The sequence below is a fragment of the Alosa pseudoharengus genome, unplaced genomic scaffold, assembly GCF_046254945.1.
Source record: "Alosa pseudoharengus isolate Yale_2024_CS ecotype anadromous, Long Island Sound unplaced genomic scaffold, YU_APseudo_1.1 YU_APseudo_1.1_scf_4, whole genome shotgun sequence".
NCBI classification, from domain to species: Eukaryota; Metazoa; Chordata; class Actinopteri; order Clupeiformes; family Clupeidae; genus Alosa; species Alosa pseudoharengus.
This window is the reverse complement of record NW_027468774.1, coordinates 39,109,058-39,125,686: the sequence shown is the minus strand read 5'-3', so window position 1 is coordinate 39,125,686 and position 16,629 is coordinate 39,109,058. Positions and strand designations below refer to the sequence as shown.

Genomic DNA, 16,629 nt, shown 5'->3' with positions numbered 1-16,629 from the left:
TTAATAATATGGTTAAGGTAGAGTCAGATGTCCCTTAGGTTTTTCCCCTTAGTTAGACTACTAAGGTCGTTTGTGCAACAGTTTAAGGGATTTCTTACAAGATAAGGACAAACCCTTAAATACTAAGGAAACATGTTAAGGAAACCTTAAGGAGAAAACTTTTGTGCAACCGTTTTTATTTTAAGGGACCCTTAAATCAGATTTTAAGGGAAAAACTTAACTTAAGGTGCTTTGTGCAACCGGCCACTGTCCCTAACGAAATCTCCACTAAGAAACACCTTGATTTGCAAAAATATTAAAAAAACGAATCTATTCCAAAGAGGACAGCAGTTCATAATTTCAACTGCCACCTGCTGCTGTGCTGTGTCTCTCTGTTGCTGTTCCCTCTGCTGTCTCTAGGCAACCACACATCGAAAGCAATGTGATCAGCAGGAGGAGCAAGTCAAGGAAAGAGCCATCGAGGGAGGAGTATTTTGTGATGATATCTTTCAGAATTGAGGGTTAGTGTTCTTGTATAATTTGTCAAAGTCAAAGGGACCTATTGCTACTGCTGACACAATTAACTTGTATGCTGTTGTTATAGCCTAGGCCTACGTCTACGCAGCTCATTTTGTAACGTAGCCTAGGCTAGTGAGTGCTAAAGGCCTAGATAATGTAGGCCTAGTCCTGACTCTCTCTCTCTCTCTCTCTCTCTCTCTCTCTCTCTCTATCTATCTATCTATCTATCTATATATATATATATATATATATATATATATATATGTGTGTGTGTGTGTGTGTGTGTGTGTGTGTGTGTGTGTGTGTGTGTGTGTGTGAGAGTACAAATAAAAGTCAAATAAAAATGCCTGTTACAGCACGAGACGAGGTGGTACTTGTAGTTCAAATAATGCAGTCGTAACTGAATGGTCATAAGCGGCCAGTAGGTGGCACTGGCGAGGCTCCAAAATCTAATGAAATACACGCTCGCTTTCAGGTCCACAGAAATAGAGAGGGGAGTGCGAGGCCGACACCTGGTATTCCCATACATTGCTAGAGCTGTGTGTTAGATTGCTCTTCCAATTTATTAATGGACAAGAATTAAGATAGACAAAAACATAAGTGTGAGCACGACTTTTGCCCGTTGAGTGCGGGTCATGCTGTCCTCGCAAAGGTAATGAGCCGCAAAGCCCTCGGGTCTCGGCTTAGCAGCGCCCACAAACTGCAGCGAAACTGGAATGATTGGCAGCCCAGGTTGGTATCGCGCCACGGGTGAGATGGTCCAAAATAGAACGAGGATTCGACAGGCCTAGCCACAAATACTTGACATAGCTGTTCAGTGATGTTGCTTAACCCACGTGAGAATGATAAGGATATTGCTATCTGTTTAAACCCTTTGCTAACAATCAATGGCTGAAAATTGTGGAACCATATTGTTGGCTGAGGTGTATTTTTTTAATATGCTAAGTTACATTAATTACCCTTAGCTAGCGTGGTAACAGGTAGCGACAACGTTGAATGCTGTGAGCTAACGTTAGCTAGGAAGCTATCGTTGAGTGTGTCCTGACCGTCTATGGTTATGATAAGACGGGAACCTTTGGCTCTGGGTTAACGTTAGTTAGCTTGACGGCTAGGGTTAGCTCGCTGACGCTAATATTGGCCAGCTGTGCTATCACTTCCTAGCTAAACGAAAATCTCACCACTGCATCGTAAGAAAGTGGAAATACCTGGGAACCCTAGTCGCCAGGCTATTGAAATGGAAACATATTTATAGGTGCAATGCCTCACCAGAGGTAAATATTCTGTCACACGAAGTCAGCTATAACTCGCTGTAAACCTTACTGTTGCCCAGTCAGCTACACCTTGTACATTTCCTTGCTACCCAGCCAGCTAGCTACCAAATTCAGTATTCAAGCAAAGCTGATGTTCTCCGTGGGAACATTTACCTAGCAATAGCTAAGTTAGCCATTGATGGCTTGTTATCCTACTTGGCCAACGTAGCTTACTGGGCAAACTTGTGGTCATTATTTTGTCATTGTATGCAATTACTATACCTATACACGCTGGTAAGATACCTTAGCAAGCCACTTGGTTGGTATTCAGAGCAAACCAACGTTAACGTAACTGAGCCATGGCACTGTGGCAGCCAGTGTGGCTAACTAGCTGGTGCGAACCACTTAGCCAGCGCGAACGTTGCTAATGTTTGGAGTTGGTTGACTCTTATATTAGGGTGCAAACTTGCCTTCTACCCCAAATGTGTGGTGGGATTATGTATAGTGTAGAAGTTCAAAGTCGAGACCATGTTGACTACGTCGACGACATGATCATGCATTTGGCATAAACAAACAAGGAAGGTTACTTTGGCTACATTCGCCTTTTAGCATACGTGTTGGGTGTAACCACAAAGGTTTTTTGGCTAGTAAGCTAACGTTGTGAGGCTAATTTATACTCCGTTGTATGTGGACCAGGTCATGCAATGCTTGCTGTCAAGTTTTTAGACAGTGCACAGAACATGTTTGCTTATTGATATCGGATACAAGTATTCGGGCGCAGCTCGGGTTGTCTTGAAACTGCACCCGAAGTGTTTGGGTTTTATCTTGATAGAAACCTGACGTTACCCACTCAGCATGAGTGGTGGGTCCTCGTGTGAGTTGGCCCTCGGTGGGAAAAGTTCGAAAAGTTGTCAATGTCCTACATGTTTGAGACCAAAACATAATATTCTGAAATTGTTTTGACCGTAGCCTGAACTGTGAAGACAGTCACATAAGCATATAATTGAGTGTATAAAATGTGCTTTCAAACTTTTAGAAGTTTTTTTCCTTGAATGGGCAAAGGCAAGTCACAGACCACAGGCCTGCATACCCAGAACACACAGGTATCAGACAGAGGTTAAGTCCATAAAATGAATCTGTATGTTCTTTCAGAACAGCGTACATTTTGAGCTTTCTCATCAGTCTTTAATTATGAATAGACTGAGCCAACAAGGAAAGCATACATCAGATAAAGACTGTGAACGAGATGTGAGCAGACAGAAAGGGAAAAAAGACATAGAAAGTAAGTCAGAAGGTATACTGAGACTGTAAAGAGGCAGTTAAGGTATACAGGGAGAGAGGCTGAGTCCATCATCTAATTACCATGAATAATGTTAGTCAGCCTGTGTGAAATTGACTCAATCTATGTTGCACATTTGGTGACTTTTTTTGCTGTATACGTTACCATTAGGTGGGTTTGGGCTTGTGACTGTTGTGCCCAGTTTGGCCTTATTGAAATTTTTCACCTTAATATTTGTGATTGAGAAAATAAGAACCTTATCCCATCTGAAAGTTCAGCTTTTAGTCTTTCCAGGGCATGCTGTTTGCTGCATCTTTCTTGTTATTGATAAACTGTGAACTTTGTCCTGATTGACTTGCGTGATCTGGCCCACAGACTCTGAGACCTCAGTGTGTCATCTCCACTGAAAGACGGGTACATTTGAGCTGTTCACCTTGCCAGTGATTTAATGTAAAGAGGTTGGATCCTCATTTTTGTAATTTATAATTGGAATATGTTGGTTATCTCAATTGAGAACACTGGTTATTAGAATAGTAGTGCAAAATTTACTTTGCCCTAGAGGGTGGACCATAACCAAATGAACACAAGTGTAAATGTATTGTAATTGGACCAATCCATTGACTGGATTGCATGTGTTTGAAAGAGGGAGCAAGACAAGTCAACTTCTGTAACTGTAAGTGATAATAAATGATAGTGATCAAAGGTTAGGTTTAATGTTTTATAGAACTGAGCTCTATAGAACTAGGCAAGAACCCATGAGATTATTTTGACAACTTGTTAGAGGGCATAATTGAATCGTCATTCAGGGGGCAGAATCAGTGACGGCATAAATTCCAGCCCTAGGTGAGGGTAGCCAGGTTACTTTAGTGGTGTTTCAGAGGTGTTCAGGTATGCGTGCCTAACTGCTGGCTTTGCGTGCTGTTTCAGAGGTGACAGCGTGTCCGCTTGCCAGGACGGCGTGAAGTACAGTGTTTCACGAGACCACGGTCCTGCCCCAGCCGCTCTTTTTGACACTTTGCCCTCCGACCGGCCTGGCACCCCTCCGCTGCACAATGATGCCTACGCAGACGCCCACGCTCTCGAGGAAGGAGGTAGGTCACCCCACTGTGTGCTCACCACAGTTTTCAGCCCTTCATGACCTTGTAGTGGTCAGCTGTTGTCTGTTGTCCATTTATGCTCCCCAGCTTTGGCATTCACCATGGCCTCTGTCAAATTTGTTTAGATGCCCTTTGATTGGTCACAATCTTTTGAATGACCTCCTGTTGAATTCCTCTTGTGTGCTTGTGGAGGATTGGTGGTGGCTAGCTGGGCGTGTTGCATTCAAGTTTTGGACAGAACAGAAACTGAAAGTAAGCTGAATAAAGTATCTGAAGTGGGAAAGCATCTGCAAGGAAAGCCCCGGTGATTCCTCCACTGTAGTTAAGGCTTTTCATTTCCTGGTAATTCATGTTGTGAATTAAAACTTTTGGCCACAGTGTGTATGGGAATCAGGAAATATGCCCTAGAAGTTACTTGAAGGATTTCACAATACCAGTTTAACAGGAAATGATATCTGGTGCTGTGTTGGTGTGCATTGTTGATGTCTCTTCACTGTACTACTTCTATGTTACATTTTTTTTCAGAGATATTATCTGGTTGTGGTAATGTTTCGCTGCAGCTTTGTAAAATGAATGAATACAGGGTTCCCACAGGTCATGGAATTTCTGGAATATCATGGAATTTTGGAAAGTCTATTCCAGACATGGAAAGTCAGGGATTTTTATAATTCATGGAATATCAGCAAATGTTGTTGTAGCAATTTAACATCTACTTGCCAAAATACATTAATACAAATATTTCCACAGAGAGCTAGCTTTAGTCCTTGCTAAAGTCATTGGTTGGTGTATTGTACCATTCATTACAATTTTTGTTTTTTTTTCATCAGGGAAGTGTCATGGAATTTTACATTTGACTTCGGGTGGGAACCCTGTGAATAGCCTTATTTTCAGACACACTTATGATGCCATTGTGATCTGTCAAGTTTTCTGAATTAAAAGACTTTCAATAGAAAAGGTCCTGAAATGTGTAAAATTCACTGTGGTGTTTGCAGGTGGATATGACGTTGATGGAGGTCTCTGTGAAACTACTTATGGTTGGAAGTCGCTGGGGCAAGAGTTGAGGATCAATGATGTGACAGCGGATTTACCCAGTTTTCAGCATGGAAACCGTGCTTTAGCTACAAAGGACATGAGGAAATCACAGGGTAGGTGGGAAAAGCCATCAAGCCACTTGATTCAAGTAGAGTAATTACTGGCTATGCAGTGCTCTCTTAGGGTGCTGTGTGCCTGGAAGATATCTTGTCACCTTTCCAAAACAGGAACACCTTAACAGTGAATTGCAATTTGAATTGCTCTTAGATGTAGACAACAGAGGTGAGTTCAAATCAGCAACATAGGCGAAGGTTGTCGAACAGTTTTCCGTTTGCCTTGAGTTTTTGGCAAACAATCGCAAACAGTCTGCAGAGGTAGTTCTCTGCGAACATAGAGTGGAACTGGACGTGAGCTTGATGAAGGTAACAGTGCAATAACCGTTACAATGGAATGTTAACACCAAATTGTTCAAATTTAACTGTTTGAAGAAAACATGTTTTTGCCAAATTTGAACGCACCTCTAGTTTACATGTATTTTCACACGACAGAATGGACAGTGCTTCCCAGACCACCAACGAATTAATCAGATGTTTTGAAAGCATTGTGTTTTGTATGTATTGTAAAGATGTAGCACGATAAGCCTACCTTGGCTGAACCCAGATGACTGTGAGCGCTTTTGAATTTGCTCAGCAGATCCATCTGGCATTGCTCCCATACAAGCCGTTTCCGAATCACCAGGAACCACTGTACCACGTACGGTGTCCTGCCTGAAAGCCCCTTTTTAATTTAATTTCACTGCTGGTCAGAAATGAATCAAGGGTCCCCAGACCCATTCTCAATCTAAGTTCAGAATCAATGTGCTGTTAACCAGGTTACAATAAGCTTCTTATCTGAAATGTTGTAGATTCTTTAAAATAATACCTTAGACTGCTTGTTTGTCCTTTGCTCAGTCTCGTGTCTTGACCTGTGTCCATGCCCCATCCCCACACCCCTCAGACCGACCGATGGCTCACTCGGATGAGTCCCGCCTGGCCAACCTCCTGCGGAGGGTCTCCCGGGAAGACGACAGGGACCGCAGGCTGGCCACCCTTAAACAGATGAAGGATCTCATCATGCACTCGGAAAACAAAGTGGTGAGACACGACCCTTCTCAACACTCCTCTACTGCTCCTTAACGTGTGCTCTCTGGGCCAGTTTCATCAAGCCTTACTACAAGCCTATCCATTGACGTTCTCTCTTAGTATGGGAAGCTGTGTGTGTGTGGTGTGTTTTAAACAGAAAAGGCTGAGAGTTTAGGTCCCCATCAGCAGTGAACCATATTGCTTGCTTTTCATGGAAACCTAGAGGATACCCCTCTACATGGGAAAGGGCTGTGTTTCTGTATTCTCCCCATATCCTGGGCTCAATCTGTTATGCATGAAGTAAGCAACTTTTGAACCTGATAGATTTGCGTGGCTGCAGAATTTTAACGAAGGATTAATGTGTGTGTGTGTGTGTGCATGTGTGCACGTGCCCTTGGCAGTTTCAAATTGAGGTTAGGCTTGGTTGACTTGATGAAGGGTTGTTATACTTGGTGTCATGTGGCTAGATCTGTTGGAATTGTAAATGTCTCCTGTCCTCTGCACCATTATGTGTGTGTGTGTGTGTGTGCCTGTGTGTGTGTTTGTGTTATCAAAGACTTTTCTCTACCCCTATTGTCCCAGGTCCTTGTGAAGCAGCTCGATACTATCTTGAGCACCCTGAATGACATTTTGAATGAGAGGTAAGTAAGGTCATGGAGTCCAAACTCCTACCACTGTACACAGTCTCTGCCCTTCCCTGCCCAGCTTGGAGGCTGTATTGAAGCCTAAAGGGCCATTCACACCAAGAACGGTAACTATAACCATAACGATAAAAGTGTCCACACTGACAAACGATAAGCAAAGTCTCTCCTTGTGTTAAAGAATGTGATGGCTAAAATGTGATGGGTTCTGATTGACTATTAGCTTTTTATTGTTATCAAAATCGCTCTGAAAGTGATCCCCAACGATATCGCTCTTCATGTTATCGTTATAGTTTGTGTGAACGTCGTCATTCATATTAACTAGAACGATATTTGTTTATAGTTATTGTTCTTGGTGTGAACGGCACTTAACTCCCCTGACGCTCCTCACCCTGCCTGACGGTGCTGTATCTTCCCCCTGCCTCCTGTGTCCCTGCAGCAGTAAGCTCCTGCAGGAGCTGCGTCAGGAGGCAGCCGGGTGCCTGGGCCTGCTCTGTGCCGCGCTCAGCTACGAGGCCGAGAGGATCTTCAAGTGGATCTTCCTCAAGTTCAGCGCCTCCACCAAGGACGAGGTCAAGCTCCTTTACCTTGTGGCCACCTACAAGGCCCTGGAGATGGTGGGGGAGAAGAAGGCTTTCTCGCCAGTCATGCAGGTAGTGCGTCCACAGCCCCAGTGTGGGACTTGAGCTGGCTGGAGGCTGTTCATGCAGTTTGTTTTGCATATTACAGCCACAGATACTGATATGGCTAAATATTCATGTCATGAATATTTATATCGGCCCGTTTTTGACATACTATCTGAATAAACCACCACTGAATTGGTCACTGGTTGCGCTTATGAGACTTAAAAATGTCACACCTACACTTTGTGACTTCATCATTTATTCATAAACGAGAGATCTGCCAGCCAGTGTAATCTCAAAACTGGACTCGTTGCTCACTGAATATGCAACGAGTGAAATGTATTCATCCGCCGTTCACCTTCCTGATAAATAAATGCATGTAGCTGCGATAATGTTTGTACTGATGGCCGTGTTGTGTTTGTGTTCTGTTGGTCTCACCGCCCCAGCTGGTGATGAGCAGCCTGCAGTCCATCCTGGAGAACTTGGACACCCCAGAGCTGCTGTGTCAGAGCGTCAAGTGCATTCTGCTGGTGGCGCGTTGCTACCCGCACATCTTCAGCACCAACTTCAGGGTGAGGAGCACAACCGGCCTTTTCTCCCCTAGTGTTGTTGATGTGTGGCTCTCTTTTTAGTCTCTGTCTCTGTGTGCGTGCGAAGTGCGTGCGTGACCACACAAAACAAGCTCTGTTTAAAGGACCAGCATGTAGGAAATGATGGAAAATAAATGGTAACCATTCTAAAAATGATCACCTTATGTTGTCAGAGAGTAAGGAAACACGATGAATTGAAGTAATGCCTTATTTGACAACATTACTATAACCCATGAAAGAAAATTAGTTACGGGGCGGAATCTCTTGGAATTTTCGTTTATGTTTTGAACTATTAATTCTAGAATAGCGTATTAATAATGGGCTGGCATGTCCACCTATTTGTGTTGCCAAATTAGCAAAGGCCAACTGTCAACTTGCTGTCAGTTGTAGTCATGAACGCCTACGAGAGGCAGGCAAATTTCCAAAATTAAAACAAGAAACAAATTAAGTGGACATCGGAGGAGCTTACTGAGATGGCGATGTCTTCGTCAAATGAAGAATATCAAGTCTGACGCAGAGATGGCCATATTTCACCACGACAGGTAGCCTAGGCTAAACTTCATCTGCATTGCTAACTTCAGCTAAATATGTTACGTTGGTTAGAGAGGTATTTTTTTGTTTTCACTGTTTCCGTAATGTGTAGCTGGGTCGTGGTTGGAGAAACGTTAAAGCAGCTGCAGGTCAAATAATGTTAGCTAAGTCTTCATTACATCTGGCAACCCAGAAGAGGCTCGCGTCTGGTAGTCTTTTTTTTTTTTTTGTGATTAACTTTTTATTAGGTTTTTAGTAAACACAAAGACAAAACAAAAAACAAACAAACAAACAAAACCGTCATCCTCATAACATGAAGTCAGGGAATAGTGGCCAAAGGGAGGGGGGGGGGGGGGGGGGGTCATCTAGTGGGGCAGTAACCAAAGAAAATTGTTTCAAGGAGGCGTCTGGTAGTCTTGAGAACATTCACCAGTGTTTTGATTTTGGCCTACAGAACGTTTGGTAACAATCCTACAAATCGCTCCTTTAATAGCAATGTTCAGTTTTTATATATATATATATATATATTTTTTATTTTTATTTATTTATTTATTTATTTATTTATTGGGCATGTATGCTCCCTTAAAGGATAATTCTGATATTTAGCACTTTGAGTCCCTTTTCTGGTTTGTTTTGGATGAACTAGAGTGGTGGACACAGACATTTTGAAGATGGGTCCTGTCTCCAAGTTTTGAATCTCCTTTGACTGCTTCAGAGTGGCTGGCTGTGGGCATGCACAAACATGTCCTTAAAACAACACTTAACGTTCGTTTTAAAAGCTGTGCAACTCACAGAGTGGTTTCTGTGTCCACCACTCTAGGTCATTCAAAACAAACCAGAAAAGGGACTCCAAGTGCTAAATACCAGTATTATACTTTAAAGTTGCTGAAAGGAGTTACTCTTTTGGACTGGTGCTGGAATGGGTTTATATACAGACTGACAGCCATCAAGTTGTGGCTTTTAGAAAGAGCAAAAAAAAATCCTCTTCTCTCATGGGCTCCATTATCAGTGTTTTTAAAAGTTTAGTCCAGTTGAACTGTAATAGCCCAGACCCTTTGGAGGAAAGATAAATCCCTGCTGGCTACTTGCGTGCAGCACACTGAAACAAGAGACGGTGGGCTGGTGCGGTAGTTTAGTCTGGCGCAAGTAACCAAGATCTGCTAACATCACTTCCAGCAGCTTTGAATCTCAACTTCAGAGTGAGCAAGAAATTCCCTGGTGCTGAGCTCTGCTCTGCGCTGTGTGTTTGTCGGAGGGGAAAAAAAATCTCTGCTTGCAAAACAAGGTTCGTTTCAAGCAAGAAACCCCCCTGGACTCATCACGCTGTGTGTGTGTGTGAGCGAGGGAGAGTCTGTTGGTCTGTGGTTGTTTACATGAGCGCAAAGCCAAGCTGATTGCTAACAGCTTCTGACTGTGTGTTTTTGTGTTTCCCAAAGGACACCGTGGACATCTTGGTTGGCTGGCATATTGATCACACACAGAAGCAGTCGCTCACCCAGCAGGTGTCCGGTAAGGAGGAAGCCGTGTGTGTGTGTGTGTGTGTGTGTGTGTGTGTGTGTGTGTGTGTGGAAGCTGCTTTAGTGGAGTTAAGAGAAGTCGTATCCATAACTTGTTAAAATGTGTGGTTCTGTCAGGCTGGCTACAGAGTCTGGAGCAGTTCTGGGTGGCAGACTTGGCTTTCTCCACCACTTTATTGGGACAGTTTTTAGAAGATATGGAGGCCTATGCAGAGGTATGGAACAGACTGCTCTTTAGAGGAGTGAGTAAAATGTTCTCCCGTGTTTATTGTTTTTGCATTTGAACAATTTATGATGGATCCATGGCCTTTCACCAAAACTAAATTTGTTGATAGCCAAGGAAGAGGTGATCTGTTATTTAGATAATTGTTATCCTTAGATAATTGCCATCTTTATAGATAATTGATACATTTCATTAAATGTTTGCTTCTTGTTACCTCTCTTTCATCCTAGCACTGTAGAAGTCTTTGAGCAAAGGAAAACACAAAATATATACACGTATAATGTACATGGGGCTAGAGAGATTACCTTTAGAGATACCTCTGACTGTCCACCCAGTCAGTCTCTTCCTCTTACGAGTCTCTCCCCTCCCTCCTCCACCCCTGTAGGACCTGGGTCATGTGATTTCAGGGGAGGCGGTGGATGAGGACATCCCCCCTCCGACCGTCTCCTTGCCCAAGCTGGCCGCCCTGCTGCGGGTCTTCAGCACAGTGGTGCGCAGCATCGGGGAGAGGTTCAACCCCACACGCGGACCGCCCATCACCGAGGCCTACGTCACTGATGTAAGCACCTCCGTGCTTCTCAGAAGCCAGTGTGTTGTCGATTAGGCCTGCTCCACAAAACAGCCCGTGAAGTCATAAGCCGGAGTTTGTTTTATTGCTTTGCTTCCTTTGTGGGTTTTCTAAGATATCCAATGCCTCCAAATGATAACACAATTGAGTTACCGCTAACCCTCCTCACCTTCCCTCTTCACGTTCCAGGTGTTGAACCGCGTTCTAGCCTGCGTGACCACGGCCAGACAGGTGTTCTTCTCGGAGGCGGTCCTGACGGCAGGGAACGAGTGTGTGTGTGTGCTGCTGCTGAACCTGGACTCGAGCAGCACGCTGACTGATACGGTCATCGCGTACGGCCTGGAGCAGCTGGAGAGTTGCCAGGGCTGCGGCCCTGAGTACAGCATGGCTGTGCTCAACCTGCTCACACTGGTGAGGGGGGAGAGGGAAACGGGTATACGCTAGAACGCACACGCGAGCGCGCATTACTCGCACAACCTGCTAACACTGGTGAGGGGGGAGAGGGAAACGGGTATACGCTAGAACGCACACACACACATGCGCACACACACATAACTCGCACAAGTTGTTCACTGGTGGGGGGGGGGGGGAGGGAAACGGGTATACTCTAGAACACACGCACGCATACACGCATTACTCGCACAACCTGCTCACGCTGGAACGGATATACGCCAGAGGGTGACAATTTTTAGCTTCTACCTAATTTGTTTAGACCCTTTGCAGGTGCAGTTGACAGCTTGCAACATTTTACCACAAAGTTGATGTTATAACTCACTTTAGTGTCCCTGTCAATCGATGCAGAATAGACAAGTTCCATTTCAATAGAGATTGAGTCTTGAGATAAGTGCAGCGTTTTCTTGTGGATATTACGGCACAGCTTACTATTTTGTAGAACATTAACGGCACTTATCGTTTTTAACTCTGTTAAAGCCAGATTGCATTACACGTTAACAACGCGTTATCGAGTTTAACTTTTGACAGCCCTGATTTGCATCACACACACCTTACACTACTCATAAATTGCAAGCGCACCCACATTTCACACGCCACACATGCGACAACATGAGAAGCGCGCACACCAGGAATGGAAATTAACCACCCGCCCCCCGGCAAATGCAGGTAGTTTTGTGCGCTGGCGGGTGAATTTGGTGAACTTACCAGCCACTGTGGCGGGTAGAGCTAGCGTACCACAAATAGTCAGATCCGGTCTAATTTTCATACTTATTGACGGTTAAAAATAAGAAAGTGTCTGTAGGGATCATGTAGCCTAACGTTACCAGCCTATAAGGGTAAATCGCGCTGATTTGAAGTTCTACAACTCGTAGTGAGCCGCCACCGCAGTATAGCCTATAGGCACTGGTGCAGCGCTTCACTTTCACTTCACTACCATTAAGAAACTGTCACTATGCTTTCATGTGCCACTGCTAGATTATTTCAGGATGACTGCATAGACATAAATCTAATGAGATCTGTGGATCTGCGTTATATCTTCACAGGCTAATATTCTCACGTAGTTCTCTTTTGAATTGGCCCGTAGGCCTAGGTATTTTAATCCGGCCCGCGACACGCTGCTATTTAGACCTATGAGGCAGACAGACGGACATCTCCACACCCATTCGTCACCCACTTTTCATTCAAAGAAATTACAAACCGTATCAGAATAAACGGCAGAACTTACCGAACGCAAAGGTGTAAAGCATTCCCTTATACAAGTTATAGCCGTTCCCGAGTAATCCGGTTTTGAAATTGAAGCAAATGTCTACACTGTCTCCAGCGTTGGGCTTTTGTCATATATGATGAGGCCAAATACAAAATAAATGTTAACAATATCGCCTAGATAACTGTACAACCAGAGTTTTTCCAATGTAGTTTCACAAAATGCTAAGCATGCATATTGCGTTTCTTAAAGCTGAGCTGTGCTTAAATTGTTCAGTGCATGATTTCATTACGGGCCAAATAGAAAATAAATGCTAAATGTTAAATATAGCCTTGATACCTGTAAATATTTAAATCAGATGATGTACACTATAGTTAGATCAAGTAGAGAGTTGGATTATATGAGCTCCAGAACTCACAAACAGAGTCTTAAAGGAGCCACACCACTGTTATGACAAGACACTATAGCATATGAATGTGGTTCTGTTGACCTTTAGTTTTGTTGCTACTGTGCTTGGAGGACAGGTTTAGGGCAAAACTCAGCACATTTTAGTCATATTGCAATAATGCCGATTACCGTGATCATTTTGGGTAGCCTACTATAATCATGATATCACATTTTCATGCTGTTTCTCTAGTGGCTGGTAAAAAAAGTTGAGTGGCTGGTAGATTTTGGAATCCACCAGCCACAGTGGCAGGTAGAAAAAATATTTAATTTCCCATCCTTGGCGCACACACACACACACACTCACTCACTCACTCACTCACTAATCGTACAAGCACACTTCATACTACACACACTTCATACTACACACACACACACACACACACTTCATACTACACACACACTTCATACACACACACACAGATAGGGGAGTTAGAGATGAAGGTTAGTTGCTGGGCTGAGTGTGTCAGGTGCCTGGAGTATTTTGTGGTGCGGCCACCAGCTGAGAAGAGTGTGAAAGGTTAACCTAACAGATAACAGATGGCCGTGACCTTTTTGCAGATTGTCGACCAGATCAACACGAAGCTGCCGGCCGCTTTTGTGGAGAAGCTGCTGGCTCCCAACTCCCAGCTCCTCGAGCTGCGCTTCCACCGGGAGAAGGAGGTAAATAAACCAGCCGCCCTCACCACAGTACGCACACACACACACACACACACACACACACACACACACACACACACACACACACACACACACACACTGCCAGATATAGGAGGTACCACTGGTGACATATTGAGCTTGGAGAGTACCATCACAAATGGCAGTGATGACACCCTTAATCTGAATGTCCATAATGCAGCATAGTAGTAATGCACTCAAAAAAAATAGATGTCGGTGTAATTCTATTCTAATTCATGGTTTAATTTTGTAATGACAAAGTAGACTCGCTCCTCTTTAGGCATGACATTTCTGCCTGACTGCGCTGTGAACTGCATTTGTATTTTAACAGAAAAAATGAAATGGGCATGTAGACACTAGGGCAGTCTCTTAATTACTTTTTTTTTACGTGCGAATATGTGAAGGTAAAATGTTAGGGTGGGATGACTTCTTACCCTGGGTTTGTGTCTTCAGGTCATGTCGGCCGCCCTTGGTGTTTACCAGGCGTTGCTGAGCCTGAAGAACATCCCCATCCTGGAGGCGGCCTACAAGCTGGTGCTGGGGGAGATGGGCTGCGCCCTGAACAGCCTCCTGGCGCCGCTGGCTCTGCCCCCGGCCTGCCCCAGCATCCAGCATCCAGTCTTCAGCCAGCCCCCTCTCCTGCTCTCCCCTGACCGCGCAGAGTTCATCCTCATCTTCAACCTCAGCGCCCTCACCACCATCGGAAACACCAAGAACTCACTCATCGGGGTGAGTGCTCACTGGGCACCGAAAAATTAGAGACCTGAGGCCGGTTTCACAAAGAAAGATTCCGACTATCGTTTAGATATTAGGGGTGTAACGGTACACAGAAGTCACGGTTCGGTTCATACCTCGGTTCGGACATCACGGTTCGGTACGAGTTCGGTACAATGGAGGGAAAAGCAAAACAAAAATGCAGAAAGCATTTTTTTTATTGTGCAGGTCTCAGGCTGTACCACCTAGTGTCATACAGTCTCTTCCCTGAGCTATCTGCAACAGCCTGAAGTGTGTAAGATGTAGGCTAAACAGTACAATAAGTACCCAGACTCCATCTGTAACTTGTAAACAAAATAAGACAATCAGCTATAAAACTGAAAATAGGCCTACAGCATCTCTTATTTCTGAAAGTGCAAATTACATAGAAAAATTATTTTTAAAAATCCACTTAAGCAAGACCTTCAACATCTGTGTTTAGTTGTATATGGAAGGGTCTACAATTTGCCTCAATATTTTTCATTGTGTGTAAAGTAATAATCTAGCCTACTAACTGTGAAAATATCACAATATTTTGCCTTTTTTTTAAAAACGAAATTGCTCCTTTCATTTCATAAACAGACTACAACTAGAAGTCACGTGACTTTGCCCTTTGACGTTAACTCACCGTACTAGCATGGTTTGTTTATTAGCCTGGTTAGCGTTGTCACTTTATTTTACTGTCTATGCACTTAACACTACCAGCTCCTCATGTGAGAAGTTACAAGTTACCCCAACATAAAGGTAATTACCACGCGATTTACATAGCTTTCTGTCATTACGAAATCATTTAATTATTTTAAGCCATAGGTTTTGGCCCTATTTGTATGTGTATCCAAAGGCTGCTGAAGCGCAGGGGAAGTTTTTTTCCCCTCGTTTCAGTGATTGGTAGCCTACATCATCTGGGTGATGGCTTCGAATATGTGTAGCATTTATTCCACTCACATACCCAATAACTGCTGAACAACGCTGACACACAGTTTCATCTTATCCACCACTCTTTCGCCTGTACTAACGTTACTGTAACTGAAGTTCTCAAACTTGCGATCTTAAATAGACCAGCGGATCCTCTAACTCTTGTGGGTCTAACCTTAGTGCTGCTAATGACTGACGGACTCGACTGACGACCTGACAAAAAAAAACATAGGCGCCAATCAGAGCTTCAGAGCTAAGGCGAGGCTACAGATTAGCGTTAGGTGTCGCTAAAGAACTCCCGTAACTCTCGCTACTTAACAGTAATTGCGCATGACATTAATTAATCCGCACACGAGTTTTATGTATTTTTATACCGTGTATTCTCCGTGTAAATTCATGCACCGAACCGTGACGCCCGTACCGTTTCGTTTCAATACGAATACATGAACCGTTACACCCCTATTAGATATAGTTAATTGTCAGCCTTCAGGCAGACATCAATATTCATTCTTTGCCCAAAGCTGTTTAGTTTAGACGATGGTACAATTCTGGATAAAGTAGGACCTTTTCTTTTCAAAGGGAAAAGATGCCTGCTGAGTAAAGCAAGGCAGTAAGATGACAAACAGACTCTGGCGGAAGCTGAATATTATAATTGGACAATATTCTGTCTTCAAATTTGTTTGACTGACAGTTGTATCGTGTGAACACAGCACCCTAACGGGTTTTATCTATTTACTAGGGGATATTGAGTCAGGGAAAGACTTGAGATGCAGACAGAGTTGACTGAGTGGTTCAGCCTGTGTCATAGGTTGTCACGGTTCTATAAGATGAAATTTGTGTCTCGCTTTCATTCTTGGTTTTATAGCCGTTGCACCACAATTATCGTTCACACTGCAGCACTTTTCTTTTTTTTTTTTTTTTTTTACACTCTGATAGTATATTTTTACTACCATATTTCTCTTGAGACTCAATCAGGACGATGCAAGATCAGGATCCAGGCTTTATTCTTTTCAATGAGGGCCAGTGCCCCTCAAGGGAGAAAAGTACATGTTTGTGTCAGCCCATCATGGATTTCACCAGATTCTCAATATTCTCTTCTAAAGACTACCGGAAGAGCTGGCCTTTTATGCTCAATTTGCAAGGGTGTGGTTCACGTGGTGATCATAGGTACAACGTCCTCTGATTGGCTCTCTCTTCCTGCCGTTTCCCACC

The 16,629-nt window shown here is 43.7% G+C and overlaps 1 protein-coding gene across 3 annotated transcripts in view; it reads left to right on the top strand.

Annotated features, from left to right (window-relative positions):
• The first annotated feature begins 974 nt into the window (after positions 1 to 974).
• The window catches only part of smg1 (SMG1 nonsense mediated mRNA decay associated PI3K related kinase), a 55,357-nt gene continuing 39,702 nt past the window's right edge, over positions 975 to 16,629 (top strand). Inside the window, exons 1-13 of one of the 3 annotated variants that reach the window (XM_076266224.1) lie at positions 975 to 1,230; positions 3,955 to 4,118; positions 5,117 to 5,269; positions 6,153 to 6,289; positions 6,860 to 6,918; positions 7,358 to 7,571; positions 7,988 to 8,113; positions 10,099 to 10,171; positions 10,297 to 10,394; positions 10,788 to 10,961; positions 11,160 to 11,381; positions 13,633 to 13,734; positions 14,203 to 14,478. In XM_076266224.1, the coding sequence (XP_076122339.1) occupies positions 1,154 to 1,230; positions 3,955 to 4,118; positions 5,117 to 5,269; positions 6,153 to 6,289; positions 6,860 to 6,918; positions 7,358 to 7,571; positions 7,988 to 8,113; positions 10,099 to 10,171; positions 10,297 to 10,394; positions 10,788 to 10,961; positions 11,160 to 11,381; positions 13,633 to 13,734; positions 14,203 to 14,478 (1,875 nt within the window). In that variant the 5' untranslated portion in view covers positions 975 to 1,153. Of the gene's footprint in view, positions 1,231 to 1,296; positions 1,770 to 3,954; positions 4,119 to 5,116; positions 5,270 to 6,152; positions 6,290 to 6,859; positions 6,919 to 7,357; positions 7,572 to 7,987; positions 8,114 to 10,098; positions 10,172 to 10,296; positions 10,422 to 10,787; positions 10,962 to 11,159; positions 11,382 to 13,632; positions 13,735 to 14,202; positions 14,479 to 16,629 lie in introns of those variants that run through there. The other 2 variants (XM_076266223.1, XM_076266225.1) reach the window with 2 other exon arrangements.